Source organism: Podarcis pityusensis, assembly GCF_964106645.2.
Source record: "Podarcis pityusensis genome assembly, chromosome: 1".
In the NCBI taxonomy this organism is placed as follows: Eukaryota; Metazoa; Chordata; class Lepidosauria; order Squamata; family Lacertidae; genus Podarcis; species Podarcis pityusensis.
The window spans coordinates 41,036,320-41,058,372 of record NC_138028.1 but is presented as its reverse complement, the minus strand read 5'-3'; the positions used below and the strand labels follow the sequence as shown (position 1 = coordinate 41,058,372).

The 22,053-nt window shown below is 41.5% G+C and overlaps 2 protein-coding genes across 2 annotated transcripts in view; one reads left to right on the top strand and one right to left on the bottom strand.

Annotated features, from left to right (window-relative positions):
• Positions 1 to 1,505, bottom strand: part of LOC308462202 (uncharacterized protein) — a gene marked incomplete at its 5' end in the record, with an annotated part of 49,491 nt that extends 47,986 nt beyond the window's left edge. The window contains one exon of the transcript XR_013979063.1: positions 809 to 1,505. The remainder of the gene's footprint in view (positions 1 to 808) is intronic.
• Positions 1 to 22,053, top strand: part of FMN1 (formin 1) — a 122,909-nt gene that overhangs the window by 18,227 nt on the left and 82,629 nt on the right. Inside the window, exon 3 of the mRNA XM_080977705.1 lies at positions 7,605 to 7,666. Coding sequence (XP_080833831.1) covers positions 7,605 to 7,666 — 62 coding nt within the window. The remainder of the gene's footprint in view (positions 1 to 7,604; positions 7,667 to 22,053) is intronic.

Genomic DNA, 22,053 nt, shown 5'->3' with positions numbered 1-22,053 from the left:
GTCTGCTATTAATTTGATTGTCCTGCATAACATGTTTGTCAACTGCAAATATTTGAAAACCGCTAACAGTTTCCTAGTTTGCTGAAGATACTACATAAGAAGGAAGTGTCGTGGTTATTTAATGTACAAAGATACAGTACATCCATTGTGTCTTTTAATCAAATATGTGCTATGTGTCATAATTTGGATGAAGAAGATACTTTTGCTATGTGACACAGTTTGACTGAGAGGTCTGATGCAGAGTTCCTTGTCTTATGCCTTGTTGTAAACCACTTTAAAAAGGGTACAGAGAGTCTGAAAAGAAAGTCGGTACCACTTTTAACCTACCCAGTTGAACAAAACCATGTATTCTGCCTTCAGTCTCAGGCAGGCAGCAGAAGTCGTTGGCTTATTGGGTTGCTGATGGGTCCCTATTCATGGTAGTTGAGCTGTATTTGGTGTGATTATTCCAAGTTGTATGATCTGTCATACAGGCAGATGCCATGTTTGCCAGGTGTCCTTTGGTGTTCCTCCTCATGCATTAGTACCTTTCATGACAGGTTACTTGCCTTGGTGTCCACCAGAGTGCTTCAGTTTATGCTAGGTGGCTGTGAGCCACCTGCCATATTAGTTCCTAAAAATGGCTTTGATACAGCATTGCTTCAAGCAGTTCTGGATAATTTTATCGAATGATCTCAACCGTTTATATACTGCATAACACCATAGCCTGTACAGTAAGGTGACGAAAGATATAGAAAAGATAAAACCAGTTAAAATTAACCGTAAAACTTACTTAAAATGCCTGATGAAATAATAAAAAGGATTTTACCAGGTGCTGGAAGTTCAACAGGGAGGAGGGAGCTTTTCTAATCTCAGCTAAGAGGAAGTTTCATAGAATTGAGCACACAATTCTGTGCATATGAGCTGTGTGTATGAGCCATGGAGGGATGCCAATGATGACGTCTCCAAAGACCTCAGTGATTGGGCAGGAATATAAGGAATCAGGCAGTCCTTAAGGTATACTTGACCCAAGTTGACAAGGGTCTTGTAAATCAGTGCAAGAGCCTTAAAGTTGGCCCAGCAGCATATGGGCAACTATCGCAAATGGTGGTCATCTCCTACAGCGTGAGGGCCCCAGGGCCAGCATTGAATGTAGGCCTTTTTGAGGGCACTCTGGCAACTGCCAAGAATGTCAGTTGGCCCTGCTTATCATAACATCTTCTATCCTGTGCTAATAGAAGCTTGTGGTTCATAGGAGTGTGACCTTCATAGCCCTTTGGTTGCTTTGGAGATGAGAGAAAAACCGTTCTTCTTTTCAGTCTTCCTTTTAAAACAAAGTTAGGAATTTAGTTGATGAATGGTCAGTTAATTTCACCTTTCATAAGCAAGTGCTTTCATAACTGAAATAAAATGTGTGTTTTATATGAGAATTGCTACTAACTCCAGTTAAGTGGAAATAAAGATGTTTTGGTTGAGTGAGGCTACACTACATTTTTACCTGTGCTTTTACCTCTTTAGCTGACTTGGTATCTTTCACGGCAAAGCCAGGTGGGTAAAATGTGACACCCAATGTCCTTGTCTGTCATCTCTGTGCTTTATGTGTCCCATAAGGTCTATTTCCATGAATTGTATGAGGGAACATTCAAGACCTATTAAAAATATTCGTTGGGAAGTTTAAGAAGCAATATAGAAGCACTGTATATTTTCATATATATGTAATATAAGAAGAATTCATAGCAGGAGGAGTAAATAAACTCCAGTGCCTCTTGGCCACAACCAGCACTTCATCAGAATAACTTTGTGTGCTGTACTTTGATCAATAGTGACATTTATAGCCCACTGACTTTCATCTATTAATACTATTTTTCTGCAGGTTATGCTTAGATTTCACATTGTGGAAGTGCCACAATAGGTTGATGCCATGTATTTATTCCTGCAGAGAATGATAGGGGACATGTATAGCAGGAGGGAGGTGTGGAAAACTGGAAGCAACTTCTCCCAGGAGGGCATCACTGATACAGCTATCTGGTTTAGTCAATAAAATTCTCAAATGAAGTCTGGTAACAAATAAGGAGAGTGGGTTGAACATCCTGAAATGTTTTCTCCATAAACTTCGCCCCTGCCTTAGGGCATTGGTGGGGAACCTATAGCCCTCTAGATGTTGTTGGACTCCCAAGTCCCATCAGCCCCTGTCAGCAGGACCAGTGGTTAGGGATGATGGAACTAGTACAGCAACATCTGGAAGTCCACAACTTTCCTACTCCTGCTTATGGGTAATAGGTTATGTATTTGCATCCAGAAAAGTTCTTTGGGGTTTGCCTTTATTTCACCTGCTTCTTTGCCATCCGATGTTGGTGCAGTAAACCATACTGTGTTACCTGTTGGTTGTTTCTATGCTGTGTTACATTAGGTATCTGTTTTATGTCTTTAAGACACCAGTAAGAGAAGTGTTTTAAATATTAATTTGAAGCTGTGTTTTTCAAAATACATCCCAGTTTAAATGTGATGCTGTCAAAAAATACTTTTTTTTTTTACTTCCATCTTACAGTTCTCATTGTAACTGCCATGTTCTTATGCATGCAGTTTTTTCTGTTATGCTTTATGGTTCAATCAGCCTTGTCTTGCTGCTTCCGTATTTGTTTTTCCTAAGCTTTATTCAATATGAATTAAATGCTGGCTGGCTCAATTTAGTTTTGATCGTCATCCTCAAGTTATTGTTGTGGTCACTTCTGTTGAACTGCAATCTTGAAAATGTATCTAGTTAGAGATAAGGCACCTTCCCAGCCCCCAGCCCAAATGAAATGTCACCTGACATCCCTGCCCCCTAAATTTTTAATTCTGAATTGTGGGAGTGATGCCTGGCTTCTCTGGGCCCCTTTTATTCAAGTCTGTGCCAGAAAGTGTATGGAATACCAGCAATAGCATCTGTCCATTTGTGTTCTTAAAATATATGGAAGTAACAGATAAGCATAACACTATATTGAAAAAATGGGACGCGGGTGGCGCTGTGGGTTAAACCACAGAGCCTAGGACTTGCTGATCAGAAGGTTAGTGGTTCGAATCCCCGCGACGGGGTGAGCTCCCGTTGCTCGGTCCCTGCTCCTGCCAACCTAGCAGTTCGAAAGCATGTCAAAGTGCAAGTAGATAAATAGGTCCCTCTGGCGGGAAGGTCGGTCACGACTGGACCTAATGGTCAGGGGTCCCTTTACCTTTACTATATTGAAAAAACAGCCGATTTGATATAGTGATGCAACCTTCGTCTTTAACTTCACCCAGGCACCATGACATTAAATTGATGCAAGTACCTTCCAAGAACAAATTCCAATGAGAGGGTGTCAGAAACCCTTGCTGTTTTCTCCTCAAGGGAGGAAGCCAACCTGCTTGTTACATCAAGATACAAATAAATAAGCTTATGCTACTAATATAAGATAATTGACCAAACTGCGGGAGGCAGTGGATGACTGGCGTTCTCTGGTCCATGGGGTCATGAAGAGTTGGACATGAGTAAACGAGTAAACAACAACAACAAAATTTGTTTAGATACCTGCAGAATTGTGAATCATTCATATTTTCCCCCTCATTGTATACCACTTTGAGATATTTTCTGGAATATGGTGCAATATATAGACATTCTAAATAAGAATGGAAGGACTATGCCTTTTCTCACAGATAGCTTATTCACCCACACTATGTTGGATTTTGACTATTAAAATCAGTGGACATATAAGATTCCAAATAAAAAAGTACATCAACGAAGTCTCTTTGAGTTAAATAGCTAGGCATGGTCCCATAGTTCACAAAATGCTACCCCTGGCAGAAGGGCAGAGAGGTGGTTTCCCTCCATTCCTATCACACACCCTAAAAATCTGCACTGCAGGGGTGTGGTAAGACCTCTGGAGCAGCATATGAGATGATGGAAGGGATGACTACAGGCAGGGCCGCCTTAAGTATATCAGGTGCTGTGGTGCAAAGATCCCTCCAGCGCAGCCAACTCCACCCCCACCCCGTTTCCCAGAGTTGCCAACGGCAGCTTTGTGGGGCTGGAGGAGGCGGGCAGCGGCTGGAGGGCGGCTCCTCTGGCGGGGAAGAGGCGGAGGCTCCAGGTGCAGCACTGCTTCAGCGAGGCGGGCGAGGGCGGTGAGCTGGTGCTGGGAAGCGCTGTGCCCAGCCTCTGCCTCTTCCCTGGTGCCCTACAGAACTTGGCGCCCTGGCACCCCGCGCCACTTGCCTCTATGGGCAAGATGCCCCTGACTACAGGGAAAGGGGAACTGACAAAAAATTGTATTCCACCATCCCCTGTTAGATCATAGTCCCTTCTATTCACGGAAGGGCAACTCGAACACCTAGTATTTTAAAAATATTAAAAATATCACTTTGCTAGGGAAGAAAGTATTCATTTATGTTTATATCCTAGGTGCAGCTGGATGTGCTTTAAAAAGAAAAGGAAAGGAAAGAAAACTAACAGGGCCCTTCCCACATGGGTGGAGGCCACATGTAGGAAAAAGGTGATTGTCGATCAAAGGGATGTTAACTAGTCATCCTTTGTCACATTGTGTACAGACTTGGGCTAGGTAGAATACACCTTTCTTAAATAAAGCATTTTAAAGTAAATTGTGTCCTTTTGATGTGAGGTGTTCAAGTCTTAAAATAGCATAGGAGGAAACCATAACATTTTAGCTGCACTTTATGGAACGAGCATAGCAAGAAGTAACTTTCAGATTTATTTTATTGAGGGTTTAACTTGTTTTAATCTTTTTAAAAGGAAAGCTACAACCTCTGAGCCTTTTCTCATGCGAAAATCTCAGGTGGTTGGTTGTCTTTCTCTAGTTCTATGGTAACCTTTTTGACATAGGGTGACTGTAGCTTTTACACAGCAGCCAAAATGTGAACACACTATGTAATTTATGTTGTGGTGTTATGATATTTGTTTTGTTTTTAACCCTTTCCCCTAATAGTTAAAGTGTATTACCCAGTGCATGGGGTAGGTGGCGCTGTGGGTTAAACCACTGAGCCTAGGGCTTGCCGATCAGAAGGTCAGAGGTTCAAATCCCCATGACGGGGTGAGCTCCTGTTGCTCGGTCCCAGGTCCTGCCAATCTAGCAGTTCGAACGCATAAAATGCAAGTAGATAAATAGGTACCGTTCCGGTGGGAAGGTAAACGGCGTTTCCGTGCACTGCTCTGGTTCGCCAGAAGCGGCTTAGTCATGCTGGCCCCATGTCCCGGAAGCTGTACGCCAGCTCCCTTGGCCAATAAAGCGAGATTAGCGCTGCAACCCCAGTCGTCCGCGACTGGACCTAATGGTCAGGTGTCCCTTTACCTTTTATCACCCAGTGCTGTCACTTTTGTGAGCTTTCCACTATGACCTGAAGTTAACTTTCCTAGGTAGCAACAGCCAATGTAGATTCCATCCCTTTCCTAGAAAGCAGAATTAGCTATACATTTTAGTTCCTGAGCTAAACACTGCTTTAAGCAAGCTGTTCTCAGGACAGTTTCTTTCTGCCTTCCTTGAAACGAGAAAGTGAAATCCTCATATACAGTCTCCATAAACATGGAATAAATGTATATTCTGGTAGATTAGTCTAGCAACAGTAAATGAAACAGCAACCTTCTTTCTGTTTTTGATATCACTTTGCTGTCTTCCTTTAATACTCTCAACACCACAAACAATTTCTTCAGTGATTATTTGTTCAACCACTCTAATCTTATTTGTTCCGTCTATTTCACATAAAACATCTGTCTGATCCCATCCCTCCTATTTTGTTTGCTGATGGAATGTCTGTGGCTTGGGAATGCAAGGATAATTGGCATTTAATAAATGTTAAACACCTTTCCTGTATCACCTATTCCATTTTCAAGACTGTAAGAGAAGGGTGGGGGACAGCATCCACCTTGTCCAGAGCATGAACTCCCCAAACCCTCACAGGCCACTTTGACAGATGGGGTGGATAATCCACCTGCCTATCATCTAACATCACCATGACAGCAGATGCCCACATAGTTTGATTTCAAGCCATGTGGGCAAAGGAAGCAAGGTTTTCAGCAGCCTTCAATCAGCTGATCAGCTGCAAACCTTTGACCGGCCTGAGACTCACTGCCTGTGCCTAGGCACTTCTTGCAACTGTTTGGTGGGGCCAGGAGGCAAGTGGACATAGAGGGTGGACCAGCAGGCTCTATATTCAGGTGTGTATATACACCTGAATCGCCACCACTCCCTCTCCCTCTCATCTCTCCTCATTATTAAACTCCATCGTACTCATATAAGAGTTGTTGTTGTTTAGTCGTTTAGTCGTGTCTGACTCTTCGTGACCCCATGGACCAGAGCACGCCAGGCACTCCTGTCTTCCACTGCCTCCCGCAGTTTGGTCAAACTCATGTTTGTAGCTTCGAGAACACTGTCCAACCATCTCGTCCTCTGTCGTCCCCTTCTCCTTGTGCCCTCCATCTTTCCCAACATCAGGGTCTTTTCCAGGGAGTCCTCTCTTCTCATGAGGTGGCCAAAGTATTGGAGTCTCAGCTTCAGGATCTGTCCTTCCAGTGAGCACTCAGGGCTGATTTCCTTAAGAATGGATATGTTTGATCTTCTTGCAGTCCATGGGACTCTCAAGAGTCTCCTCCAGCACCACATATAAGAGTATAATTTGCCAAGTCACATTTCTCTTAAATAGGCATCAGTTGTTGATTTCTGAGCAAGCATATCCATTTTTGGTTTATTTCATTTTATTAAAATCTATAAATTAAAATATTTTCAATTCAAGAATACAAAGTACAGTCATACCTCAGGTTAAATACGCTTTGAGTTGAGCACGTTCGAGTTGCGCTCCTCGGCAACCCGGAAGTAACGGAGCATATTACTTCCGGGTTTTGTCGCTTGCGCATGCGCAGACGCTCAAAATGACGTCACGCATGTGTGCAGACATGCCATCGCTAGTTACGTTTACCTCTGGAATGGATCCCGTTCGTATCTAGAGGTACCACTGTAAAAAGTTAGATACGTTAAAATGCTGTCATAAACAGTGACATTCATAGGCGTAATAGGCCTTGGTCTTCAGGATGCTCAAACTAACACAATGCCATAACTACACTGTTAGTTCCTTCTTTGTACCAACCTTACTGTACTTCAGCCAGAACATGTCCTTTGGCAGGCCCATGTTAGCATACTAGGGCCAGGGCCTTTTCAGTACTGGCCCCAACTTGGTGGAACGCTCTGTCACAAGAGACTAGGGCCCTGCGGGACTTGACATATTTCCGCAGGGCCTGCAAGACAGAGTCTTTGGTTTGGACTCAGTCTGACTCTTATGTTTCCCTCCCCTTATGTTTTTGATTTATGAGCTACTATTAAAATGAGGCTGCATTTTAAATTGTATTTTAACCCGTATTTTAATTAACAGTTTGTTTGTTTGTTTGTTTGTTTGTTTGTTTGCTTGTTTGTTTGTTTGTTTCCCCCCCCATTATGTTTTATTGTAATTTTATTGGTGTTAGCCGCCCTGAGCTTGGCTCTGGACTGGGAGGGCGGGGTATAAATAAAATTTTATTATTGTTATTATTAAAAGCAGTGCTCACATTGGAACTTCAGTAACTTTTGTGTCATTGATCTGACCAGTGATTTCATTTATCTTACTTTTAGAGTACCATGCTGCTATTTTGCACTTAAAGAAGGAGCACAAAAATGAAGTTGAAAAACTGAAGGTAAATATTTCTTCTCGTTCAAACCTATTTTTAAAAAAAGGGATCCTCCCCCTTTTAGAAATGTTGTATAACTTGCTAATTATTCTGATAGAGCCCTTGCTTACAGGCATAGGAGCCCCAGTGTGTACACAGAGCACTGCTCTCTGCAAGAGGTGCCAGTGAAGGATGAAGGTCCATGGTTTCGTTCTTCTACTCGTGTGGATCTGCTCACTCCAATGAAATGATTGTAGCAGTCTATATACGCAAAAATTAGGAAGAATATGACTGTGCATTCAATATATTCTCTTTGAATGACTTTCAGTTGACTAGCAGTTCAGTTCACCTTAGCCTAGAGAAAGTTGAGTTTGGGGGTTGTTTTTTTCTTCTTCACAGACTACAAGTTGGTGCAAAAGAATATGTTAAACCGATCTTGTCTGGCCGAAGAAATTGTTGAATTCAGCAAACATCAGAGCAGCCCTGATGAATTAAAATGGATGAGTGATGGGGTGCACACTTACCCAGCTAATATCTGTAGTCAAACTTGTTTGTGTAGTGCTTCAAAAATTTGCAGACTTGTTTGATCAGAGAAGACAAGAGGACAAAAAAAGCTATTGTGCATAACAGCTCATCTTTATCTTGTAATCTATGATCCCAAGCACATTTTCATGGGAGTAAGTTCTGTTAAAACAGTGGGACTTCCATGTCTTTATATCCAGGATATCAGGATACATGTTAGAACATCAATTATTTGCACATTTCCCCCATCGAGATTGTAGTTACATGCTACAACCATATTGTGCAGGAAGAGACAGTATCTGTGTACAGTGGTACCTCGCAAGACGAATGCCTCGCAAGACGAAAAACTCGCAAGACAAAAGAGTTTTTCGTTTTTTTGAGTTGCTTCGCAAGACGAATTTCCCTATGGGCTTGCTTCGCAAGACGAAAAACGAAAACGTCTTGCAAGTTTGTTTCCTTTTTCTTAAAACCGTTAATACCCAGGGTGACTTCGAGGAGCAACTCATAGCACGCGGTGTGGTAGCCTTTTTTGAGGTTTTTGAAGACTTTGGTGATTTTGAAGACTTTGGGAAACCGTGCTTCGCAAGACGAAAAATTCGCAAGACGAAAAAACTCGCAGAACGAATTAATTTCGTCTTGCGAGGCACCACTGTACATTTGTTTCATGTCTGGTACATATCTTCACGTCCTGCAGTATACCACAGGGTCAGTGCTAGGTCTTCCACTTCTTTGAAGGAGTTGGCATTATGCTTCTCAATTTTTGACATAGCACAAAATTGGAAAGCCCAACTCTTTCATTCCCTGGGACCAATAAGGCAAGTCCACATATAAACAATTCTTGTAGAAATGCATTTTCTGCATTCCCCACCAGAGGTCAGTTAAGTATTTCTCTCTCTCTCTCTCTCTCTCTCTCCCTCTCTCTCTCTCTTTCTCTCTCTCCCCTATGCTGCTTCAAGCTTGCTTTTATTTGAGTATGTATAGTACTTATATTAAAACAAAAACAATATTGCATCTTGTGCATGCAGTATTGTTGAAACAGCAGTTGCCCTGTCCTATTTCCAGGTCCATAGCCACAAATTTTGTATTTAAGGTGCCAAAGTGGGGGGATGGAATGAATGTGGAACATCCAGAACCTAAATAAAGATGGTCTAAAGCTGCAGTCCTAACCCTACGTATCGGGGAGTAAGCCCCATTGAATTCAATACAATGGACTTTTGAGTTGACCTAGAATTGTGCTGTGTTGTGTTTACATTTATTTCATTGTATTAAATATTCATAAAAACAAATAAGATTTCTGAAAAGAGGAGCTGGCCTGGGTCAGTTATCTCCTTGCCTTTCTAATTTTCTGGCCAGTAAACCTGTCATCCTATGGAGTTGAACAGAAAGCAGTTCTAATTTGTTGCTGCTGCCTAAATTAGAAATGGTTCTGGTCTATCATCAGTGGAATCCAGGTTGGCCAGTGAGACAAAAGTTTAAAATCCAAAGGAAAATATTCGGTTACCAGTCCACAGAATGGCAGGTGAGAATCAATAGCACCTGCTGAAAACCTTTTTGCATAGACAAGCCTACCCAGATGTTAAACGCTGAGGTAATTTTATCTGTTTTAGTGATTTTTTCTTGATTTTCTTGTGTGTGTTTTTTGTAAACTGCTTGGACGTGGTGGTTGGTTGTTGTTTTTTTTACAGTCAAGGAGTATATAAATTTTATGAAATAAACAAAATAATGGCTGGGATCCAGATTTGGTTCCTGCTGGCAGCAGTATCCCCTGAGTGGTGTTCTGCTTGTGGGATGCTCCCACTGGTAGAAGGTGGGAAGCAACTTTTGCCATTAGTCTCTTACCCTTACACTCTCTGAAAAAACTGCTCTGGATAGGTGAGGTTCTAAGAACTGGAAGTTACTTTTTCCTTGAGGTTTGAATTGTGCTGGATAACATAAAAGCTTCTGGAAACATTGGAAGAAAAAGTAAATGTGTTCTCCTTTCTTCCTTGGAAAAAAAATCAAGAGGTATAGATGCAAATTTTGGTGTGTGGACTATAAAACCATAGATCAGTAGCAGAGCGTCTGCTTTGTATCCAGAAGATTCAAGGTTCTTTTTATTATAATTTTTATTTTATTCAAAATCAAAACAAAACATATTATCCAGAAACATATCATCCTTAGTCCCCCCCCCCCCATTTTTCCTCCCTCCCCCCACTCTCCCACACAAAAAGTAAATGTGTTCTCCTTTCTTCCTTGGAAAAAAAATCAAGAGGTATAGATGCAAATTTTGGTGTGTGGACTATAAAACCATAGATCAGTAGCAGAGCGTCTGCTTTGTATCCAGAAGATTCAAGGTTCTTTTTATTATTATTTTTATTTTATTCAAAATCAAAACAAAACATATTATCCAGAAACATATCATCCTTAGCCCCCCCCCATTTTTCCTCCCTCCCCCCACCCTCCCACACAAACCCACCCCCCACCCCCCGACTTCCCTCACTTCCATTCTTTGATTTCTCTGAGAAGGTTCAATTCCATTCTAGAACTAGGAATGTCCCCTATCAGAAACCTTGCAGAGCAGCTGCCAGTCAGTGTAGACGATACTGAGGTAGATGAACCAATGGTCTGGCTCAGTATAAGGCAGCTTCCTATGTTTCATAGCTTACTTATATATGGCAGTGCTAGTTGAAGCTGTGCAGTCCACCTCTGGGAGAGTTGCCATGACATTCTGTGATAATACTGAAGGAATGCAACAACGTTTATGCTATTTTGCAATCTCCCTTTAGTACAGAGCTTTCTTTTCTTTTTTAAGTGGTTGAGGTTTTAGTATGTTGAGGTGGAGCTGTTGTTTTTTAAAACCAAACCCAAATAATCTGCAACATATCTTTATTTTGAAGAATGGCCCACCTGAGCAAACATACTCATAGGAGAGGTTATCTCACATCATTATTGCTAGCTACTCCCAGATTGTTGGCCAGTTAAGTAGAGATGATGTTAGTTTATGCTTGTCAGACACAAACTGCAGACTAAGCCATGTTTCTCTCGCAGAAAGATTATTGTAAAATGCCAAACGTTGCAGCTTTCATCTTTTTTAAAAAGAAATTGTTCATACATAGCTTCATACATTGATCTATTCCTGTATACCAGAGACAGGTTCTGTTTTCCAGTATTAGCAGATTTTTTTATTTAACAGAGAGCTAGCACAAGTTACCGTATTTTTCGCCATATAGGACACACTTTTTCCCCTCCAAAAATGAAGGGGAAATGTGTGTGTGTCCTATGGGGCGAATGCAGGCTTTCGCTGAAGCCTGGAGAGCGAGAGGGGTCAGTGCACACCGACCCCTCTCGCTCTCCAGGCTTCAGGAAGCTCTGCACAACCCTCGGGAGACCGGTGCGAAGTCGCGCTAGTCTCCCGAGGGTTGTACAGAGCTGCCTGCATTCTGAAGCCTGGGGCTCCCACCGGGCTCCCTAGGCTTGCGGATAGCAGGCTGTTCTCGGGGCTGGGGTCGGGGGAAGCTCGGGCTTCCCCTGCGCCAGCCCCGCGCCTGGGGGGGAAATATTTTTTTTTCCTTTATTTCCCCCCCAAAAAAAAAAACTAGGTGCGTCCTATGGGGCGGTGCGCCCTATGGGGCAAAAAATACGGTAGGTGCTGAGCTAGATTGGGACCATGCTGTAAGGGAAGGAGGGTTTGCCACCAGTGTTTCTCAACCATTGGTCCCCAGCTGTATTTGGATTGCATTAGTACCTCTTTGCCATCAGAACCAGGGTAGATGGGACACATTACTGCATTTTTTTGTATTTTGCTATTTATATATAGTACATTGCCCTGATGTGATAATCTCATGGTGAAATCACTGCATTGTATCTTACTGTGTGTAAAAGAAATGAAAGAATTGATTTCAGGAGGTAATTACCATAGTCAGAACAACCACTGCTCATGGCTTCTAGGTGCCGTTGTCACACAGAATGGGTTATGTACAGGCCAACTGTAGACAAAGAACCCTTTGCATGTTGACATTTTGCACAGTGCTCACTGGTTTCACAAGAGCCACTTGAAAGTAGTGTGGAAAATGTAGTGCATGCAGAATATGCCTGCTCATTGTCACACAGAAGATCAGTGGCTAGGGCTGTGTACACGGTACCAGCCTAAAATGCGACGGCCATTCCTTTTCTCTGTTTGGAAAAAGCTGATTGGGAGCATCAAAACACAGTATTATATATGAAACAACAGGATAGACAAAGGATAGATATGTATTGCAGCCAACCTGTGTCTCCCTCTTCCCAAACCAGGGGCGGGAGTGCACAGGATGCTGAGTAAACAGGAGTGTGGACACAGCCTAGGAATTGGCTTTAGTCCTCGTGATTTCCGTGGAATTTGCTGCCACACAGGTGTGCTTTAATCTTAGTGTCAGGGGCACAAGATTTCATGGACATTACAGGTTAATAGGTGCAAGAATATACAGAAATAAATGTTTTGTGCATGTGCTAGAGGAAATGTGACATGTTTAGTAGTTCAGATTTCTTTGTATTCTCACCTACTGTTTAAAATATTAAAAAGTAATGATGGGATATAGTGAATTATTTCAAGCTTTTTAATTGGGATGTTGTATGGTATCCATTGCCCTTACATCTTTAGCTCTGTTGAAATACCCCAGCTGGTCCGCCTGTTTATATTTAGCCAGGCTAGTTGTGTAATCATGTTTTTGGCAATGGAGATATATATGTGTTATGTATATAACAGCATGTAGAACAGAATTAGAAGCAATTATTGTAAACCCTAACCAAAGCAGAATCTGAAACAGACTAAAGTGGCAGTTCTGCCGAAGAGTTTAGGGAGTGAATAGCTATGTCTACATGGGATAATTTGTGCAAATAGAGGGATTCTCCAGGAAGGCAATGATGGGACTACTTCGAAATGTTTTAAAGGTGGCTTGCAGATGAATGCAGAATTGTTAAATTAGCTTGGGGCACTTTTTGCAGTTTGCTTACCCTTTTGCAACTTTGCTTGCCTATTGCCTTATTATTATTTTTTAATCTAAATGACACGTGCAGTTACAGTTCAAATCACTGAGCATTCATTTTCATAATTAAGTCATGGATGATGCAGTCGAGATTCCTGCATTGCAGGAGGTTGGACTAGATGACCCTCAGGGTCACTTCCAACTCTGCAATTATGATTCTATGAGTCTAAAAGTTCCATTGAGTTCAGTGAGACTTACTCTCATGTAAGTGGGTATAGGATTGCAGCCTTGGAATCTTTGGGTGTAGAGCTTTATAGTTCTCTTAAGTAAGCAAGTTGCTCTTTAAAATGACTTTTTCCATATTTTATAGAAACGAATCCTTTTGACAATCACAATAAAAGCTCTGAAATGCCTCAAGTATTTCCTTTTTGTTTTTTTATTTGAAATTTCTTTGTAAGAGAGCTTCCATTGAGCCCAGCATGTACATTTTGAAGAAAACTTTTGGTTGCTGAAACTTAACTAAGGTCCAAAGCTGCAGCCAGGGTCACCAAGTCAATTTTTACCTAATGAGCTTTTTTACCTTTTTCAGTATTTCATGTGTTGCTGCTGCTGAAAGTCTTTCAGCTTGTGGTTCATAATAAATTCCACTCTTATTTGAAAAGTACACGCCCTTTGCACGTGGTTTCATCCACATGTATACATCATATGGGTCTTGTAATCAGCATACAAATGAAGTCTTGATTCTTTGAACCCTACAGCTGATGAAACTGTTTGCAAAATTACCCTAAAGCATGTACAGCATTTCTGTGAAACACAATGCTGGTTCCTACAAAGAAGCCATTGCACCAAATCAAAACTTCATCTAGTTAGCTTGCTGCTGTTGTATCCCATGAATTTGCATAGCACAATTAGGAAGGTTGTTATTGTTGCTGATTATTGTTGTTGACAATTGTCGCTCTACTTTTCCTGAATATTTTTTAGCTTTGTGCGGAAGCATCACCAGTTGCAGTTCCCACATGCCTTGGTCTTTTGCTCCTGCTTTTGATAATTTTATCTATACCTGTGTAATATATTTAATTTGGAGAGAACAGTTTATGTAACTAAGTGTGTGGGCTGCAGTCCACAAAAGCTTGTGCTGGTCTTTAAACTTCTACAAGACTATTGTTTTTGATGTAACAGAGTAGTCTCATTCAGGTTTTCAGTACTGAACATGTGAAAAGGTGTCTAGAACACATGGACTGCCACAACCTTCTGTATACTGATATGTGTGCTAGCAGCATGTGATTGCCACCAGTCTGAACGTGGTCTAAGTGTGTACAAATGTATGTATCTGGGCTCCCTCCACAGGGAGGGAAACTTCATTGATATGTATGTAGGTCCTTGTTGGCCTGAAATGAATTACACCGCAGTCAGGGAAGTTAGCTGGTGGGAGTATCAGCGCCTGGGTGCGGTATGTATGCTCAGAATCTCCTTTTACACATTTGATAACACTTGAGTACCAAACATCTGAATACACTATTAACACAGCTACCTATGTGAATTAGTTGTGCTTGTTGATGAAATATTATTTTTGACCTCTGGCAACTCGTGCAGCATGTGGGCAAACACACACAAAGAGCTCCCTCTTGTGTTTCTTCCCATCCTTGTCCTGTGCCACTAGGAAGTTGCATCCGCTTAATATAAATCTTATTCCAGGCCTGTTTGCTTTGGTGCAAATAGGGACTTCGTTTGCATAGCTGCTAGCCACATGGAGGAACTATCTCCATTCCAGTCTTAGTGGAAGAATAAAGAGATAACCCTTCCCTTTCCTTTGCACTGCCTTCACAGTGGCTCCCCATCTCCTGTAATTAGTTAAAGGAAATCAATACATGTTGCTGCCTGCTGTTTGTTAAGTGTGCATCTAGTTTGGCCCTGAGCTTCTGGGAAGAAGTGTAGAAGATTATTGGTAATAGAATAAGAGGGATCAGCAATTCTCTTAGGCTGATTCATGGCCCTTTCTTTCTTGCATCTGTTTATATCAATGAGAGAGCTTTTCTGCTTTGTTATTGTTGGAATATTGCTGGATGTTTTATTTCTGGAGAGTTCCTATTCTTAAAGCTGCACAAATGGCATGCCTTAGTCACATTGAACCCTATGAACTAAACTGCAGGTGACAGGGTGTAACAACTAAATATGTTCTTTGCTGATGCTTGTTCAAACTAACAAGGAAAATAATAATAACTTGCTTTTGAAACAAAAAACAAACAAACACAAATTAACTGTGCTTAGGAAATTCCCTAAAGGTATTTAGTAATGATTAAAGAAAAGCCCCTCTTAGCCCCCCCCCCTTTTTTTCTTCCAATGGTAATTTCAGGCTGCTAAGCAGGAGAGGAGGTTTTAGCATCTGCCTGCCCCTTTGAGTAATAGGTATCTGGTTAAAAGAATCTGGAAGGAGTTGCTTCTGTCCTAATGCCCAGGTGGGGGCTAAGGGCACAGCACAGTTTCACTATTTTCCAGGGACGTCCCTAATTTAAATAATCTGTCCTGGTTTCAGATTTGATCTCGGAATGTCCCACTTTCCCTTAGGATGCCCTTTATTTTCATCAGAGAAATGTAGGAGGGTATGCACTCCTCAAGACAGGCGATCCCACAAGGGGCACTCCTATTTTATGGAAGTCATAGCGCCACTCCATCCCCCACCCTGCTGTTGGAGTAACCCAGGGTTTACTTCTGGCAGGTGGGTCGGAAGTCAGTGGTGGTACCCAATGCCTATGCCAAACTTCTGACATCTGTAATAAAGCTGTGGCCTTATTTGATACCAATACCTTGTGTTATATCTCATTATTCTGCAACAGGGATGCAATTTTATGACGTGCCATCCCATTTTAGATGGCAAGGTGTTAAATCCTCTCTTGAGCATATATCAGTTGCTTATTGAACCTGGAAAAGATTCAGCAGGTCATTAATAATGCCTATTAACCTGGCTACACATAGTTATAACACTTTAAAAAAACTTGATCCATAAATCCAGTTTCCCCCAACTTAATAGTTAGAGTCAGTGCTTTTCTTCTAGAAAAAAAAAGTGCCGGTACTCACCATGAAGTAGTTATAATAAGTGCCACACTTTTAACCAGTGCGGGGGGGGGGGGGAGTTGCCAGTACCCGTGAGTACCCCTCAGGAAAAAGGACTGGTTAGAGTAAGAAAGGAACTGTCTTGCCTGCATTGCTGTCCTCTAACAAAGGCAGGAGGCTAGGAGAGTTGTTTCTGTGTGCCCACGCGCTCTCTTGTTTTTGTGTAGGGACTATCCACACAAGGAAGCAGCTCCCTATGTTAGGTGCCATTGGCGTAATTGGAATTAAGAATATGTAGCTGTGCAGCACTTATAAACTCCATGAGAAACTCCACTGATTTTGTGTATAATCACTGATAATTTTATATCTTATAGCTATTTAAAGTTACATGCACCTACAAGAACTGTAAGGAATCAAGAGCAAAGAAACTAACGAGTAAAATAACCCATCTCATGTAATTGCTACAGCCTATAAGGCCCCTCAGATATATAGGGAACCATAAACTGTTTGGTACATTCTATTGCTGCAGAATATTTTTGACGCTTGAAATAAAGTTTCAATACAAATCTCCTTATTATCAAAGTTGAAAGCTAAACTGCTTGCGTGACTACATGTCTGGTATATTTACTTGCCATGGAAGGCATATACTAAACATCTTGATACTATTAGGAACATAGAAGCATAATTGTTTTTATACAATGTATTGGCTCTTCTTCCAGTTCATGTTTGAATAAATGCAAGAACTGTGGTATGCTCCAAGATCTTCAGAAGATTTACATGATTCTCTCAGTTCTTTGATGCTCAGAGGAAATTGTTTCTTAAAACTTAAAACTAGAGTCTCAGGTTCTTGGGCAATCCCTCCCATCCCCTCACTGCAGGAGAGAAAGGAAGGTCTGATCCAGGCTGGGCTGAGTTTATTAGACTGCAGTAACTCCCTGCCTCCCTTCTGCTTCTTCACTGGCACTGGTATCAAGAGAGATACTACAGTCAAATAAATGTGGAACAGCCTGGTTTTGGCATTATCTCTCCATGGTTAGAGGCCAAGGTATTGCGGGCTTGCAAGACTTCAATCAGCTGGGATTTTGCCATAGGTCGTAAGGTCTGAACAAACGTCCTGTCTTTGCAAAAAGCACAGAAACAATAGACAGGCAGTTTAAAAAGCACAAAAAACCCTCATAGGAACCAGTAAGAGAAGACTGTAAAATCAACAAGGAGCCTCTTTGTTCCCCATCCATATGTATTTCAGCGTAAATACTATCCAGATATAGAAATGGCTGTGGTGATGTTTTGGAGACTGCCTAATTGCAATCATAATGATAAAGAAAATTCTTGGCTTAGGACCTTCTTTAAATATTACTTCTGTTATCTTCCTTTGCAACTCACACTGTTCGAAATGTGTAAATAATTCTATGGAATATTCACAAGTCCTCTCATCCAAAACAAGCATTATTAAAAAAGGAAGCAATGTGGTAGAGGGGAAATAGCACAAATGATTAATGAGTGAGTTTTCTGGAATTGATAAGAGTAGGGTGTCTTGTCTTACCTGAGCTGTCTGTTAAGGCAAAGCCACCTTTTGATACAATCCATTGTTTAATTTTATTTTTTTAAATACTACTGGGATGCGTAGTGTCCAACCACAACATATAGTGTCTCTAAGGGGTATCTTGTATGGATATAAATGGTCTATTATACTAGAAATTGGATGTGTCTTTTATTATATTTGTGTTCCTGACCACTTGTTGACCTGAACTGGAATGAAACTGGACCAATTTCAGAGCTGAACCAGGAATGTATTGACTTCATTCCCTGATGCTCACTTTTGTTTTCTGCATATATGTTTTTGGCTGACAAAACATGGGCTTAATGTACGCTGAATAATGGCATATTCTTCTCTAATGCCAGCTTTTAAAAATTATGGCTTAATCCACGAGTCTTCTTGCCAGTTCGCCTTTCTTTTCTGGTGTTTGTTTTTTTCAGATCGCAAAAAAATAGTAATGTGGTTTCACATACAAAAACCTGGATGGAAAGAATAGGAAGGTGGGATCGTGGTTGCCTCAGAAGCATGGCAACTCTACAAGTCTGGCATCAGCCACACTAATAAAATCCAATCCAACGCTGTTTTATGACCTTGAATTTATGTGACTGCTGAAGATCAAAGGGTTTCTGTCCCACTGGACTACAAGGTCTATAGTTCATGGTAAAAAAAAGAAAGAAAACCTCATCAAAAAGAACATTTTAGTTGTGAGGCTTTTCATTTTAATCAGCTACAGCAATAAAAGAGCTGCGAGGTGTCCAAAAACATTCTCCAAGATCAGAGACAATCACCCTCTAGTCCACACCGTGTTCTTATTAGATCCAACCACTCTCATTTGACCACACCATTGAACCTTCTGCTGCTACAACTTGTTTGGCATATCTTTTTATCTTAGGTTTCCCCCCTCCCCATTTCTTAACACAAAACTTGTCAGATCGCAGTAAGATTAATGATGCAAGAAGCCTACTCATTAATATTAAGGCGCTACGATTTTCTCAAGATAGAACTTCATTGTAATTGCCTCTCCCAGGCAACAGCTGAAATAAAGTGTGCATTCTAGGGTGTTGCTCTCCCTCTATCTCTTGCTAGAGAATCAAGTCTCATTCATTAGAATTAATAGCTGTACATTTGAAAATAGCCACTAATGTCACTGACTTGTGAAGACTTGTTGAAAAGCAGAAGGGTTATCTTGAACCTCAGCATAGCAGAAGACTTTGTGGCATTGCTGTACTTATTTCCCCCTACGGTTCTTCCTTGACAGGCAGGAGTAACAGCCTGCCACAGAAAGAGCTTTTTAAGCCCTCCGTCTTGTTTAGCAGGCACTGGGATGGTCTCTTGAGGGCCCTTGGGCACTCTCAGAGCCCTTGCACATCCTCCCCAGAGGACCAGTAAGGAAGGTGGCACCTTGCTTACCAGCCTTTGGGCACTAGGGTTCTGAGAGCATCCCAGGACCCCTGCACGACCTTCCTAGAAGCCAGTAAGCAAGGTAGAGGACTGCTTACCAGCAGGACTCCATCCATTTACTACAGTCGTACCTTGGAAGTTGAACGGAGTCTGTTCTGGAAGTCCGTTTGACTTCCGAAACGTTCGGAAACCAAAGTGCAGCTTCTGATTGGCTGCAGGAAGCTCCTGCAACCAATCAGAAGCCACGGAAGCCCAGTCAGATGTCCGGCTTCCAATTATAGTTCAAAAAATGCAACAGTCACTTCCGGGTTTGCGGTGTTTGGGAGCTGTTCTAAGCTGTTCTAAAACCAAGGTATGACTGTAATTTGAAGATTCCCGGTGGAGGATTCGCCCTTCCAACTGCAGCCCCCCAGGTGCTACTTCCCACACTGTACTAGAAGGCTCTCCAGCCCTTCTGGAGCAAAGGGGAAGAAGGAGTTGGAAGAAATCATTTTGCCTATTCTCCACTGCAAATATTCTGTACTTGGAGCTTTGCTCTCAAGAAGTCCAGATCCAGATCCACTGCTGCATATGTAATGTTTTAAATCAAGCAGTTCCATATATAATATATATGCTTCCGCAATTCCCCCCCCCCCCCGAATAGTATTTTGGTAACCTTACGCTTTCTGTTAATCTTCCGTTGCCACATCTCCTACATGTAATTGCATCTCTCATTCACTCACATGTACATTTGGATTCCATAGACACCTCTTAAACAACACAAATATTTTAGTGTCCTGGGGAATTTTGCATGTGTCATGTCTTGAATTATGTTATTCCCAGTCCATGCATTGGGAATAAAACGAAATGCTTGTCCTTGAAGACAATATTAATGCAGCATATGAAACAGATTATGATGGCTGAGGTGTCTCGAGAAAGGAATTTTGATTTTTAAGCAAATTGGCATACAGTATTTGGTTCTTCCAAATATCCTTTCATTGTCAAGCCTCTGATTGTAGTTGCTGAAATTTAAAACAAATGTATTCTTTGTTCAAGGGTTTTTGTTTTTTTCAAGGCCACCAATTTTGGGGGTATGCACAAGTTGTGTTGTTGTTGTTGTTATTTAATGTGAAGTGTGTGACAGCCCAAGTGTGTTATTGCTGTTTCTGGGTAAAGAAAGAAGCAGCTGTGAAAAGAAGGAGAATATCATGCAAAAAGCTGAAGAGTCTATGAACCTCTTTGTCCCTCCCCTAAATTCATTCCTTTGCCTGAAAAATATTTGTAGGTAAATAAATAAAATTTATTATCAATTCATTACTTCATGTTTCTGGTATTGAGCAGTAAAACCATTTTCTTCATTAGTTTACCTACTTACTTACTTTATATACTGCTTAATGCTAAAACAAGCTTCCAAGCAGTTTACAATGTACAAAAACCATTTGCACATACATGACTATATGCTTGTATAAGTAAAACTTCAAAACTGACCCCTGCAAGGTCTAATTCCCCGTATAAAAGATACTAAGAAGACTCATGTTTGCATATTAGTTTTGGGAGAGCGTGTTTTATTTTCAGTAGTCATGGTATAAAGAAAAGCAAAATAGAGACTGCTCCCAGGATGTAGATGGGTGAACAGCTTACGCAGGCAAGGGGAGGGTCTCTCTACCAATGGTAGACACTAACTTGTCTTTCAGGAAAATAGTCTTGCAGACCTTTCCCCTCCTCAAAATCTTTCCTCAAATGGCTATTGCTAGCACATGTATGCGGACCTCAAACTGTTTACCAAAGAAGCGAGTGATGATGATGAGAGTTAGGTGTATTAGGTTGCCACTTGCATCCTCCCCCCCCCCCCAGCAGTCCCAACAAGCTTTGCTGCATTCTTGTCCTTGCCTTCTCCATGAAGACAAAGGTTAGGGGCTGGGAACTGTACTAGTGCTGTAAATGTGCCCAAGGATCTCCCAAGACAGGCCAGACTTCGTTGATCTTCTACATCCAGGTGCTCAGGGTCCTTCCCTGATAACTCCCTTTCAGGGCTGCTCATACTCTGTTTTGATGAAGCCCCCTTCAGATTATTCTTTGTCACTCTCCAGCCTGATTTTTAGTCTCATTTCTGGTGTGTGGTTTAAATGAATAATAAACAATTTCTGTTAATTCCCAGAAACACAGACTGTGACAGAAAAATTCAATAACCAACTTGAATGTCATGATTTTGGGGGGCTTTTTTTCTTTTTAAAAAATAAAATACATTAAAAATGTAAACAAAAAAACAGGCCAGGCTTGAGACAGTGACAGCAATGATTGTTCTGTCCCTTCCGTACAGTAGTTCTTATGATGATGGCAGCTTCTCCCCCACAGTGTTACCAGATTTCCTACTATTTAACAGCCCCACAGTGGAAGCAGGGGAGACAGCTTCTTCACACCACTGTTAATTATCTTGAATCCCCGCTTGCTAACTCCTAAAATGGAAATAGTCAGTGGCATGAATCACTGGTATAGAAGTAGTTCAAAAGAAAAAAAAGGCAGGACCAACAGTGTACAATAACTAAGTTACGTACTGAGATGTGGGCGTATCCTCCATGAATTTGTCTATCAAAGTGTGCTTATGTAGTGGTATGTCTCTGAATCCCAGTTGATGGGAATTGTAGGTATGGGGAATGTGTTGTTGTGCTCAGGTCTTGCTTTTGGGCTTGCCATAGGCATCTGGTTGACCACTGTGAGAACAGGATACTGGACTAGATAGGCCACTGGTATGTTCCAGCCAGGGCTCTTCTTAGGTTCTTATGTAGCTTAGCATATACATTTTCCTTCTTACGTGTAACTTGTATTGCTTTTCACTGATGTGAGTCAGATAGGGCTGGCCAATATATCATCTAAATCTGGTTTGAAGTCCATATCGTGATATATCGGTTTCATAATTTTTGACTAGGCCATATATCACAAATCATGATGTGTGTGTTTTGTTATGTGGGCAAAACTGTGAAGCC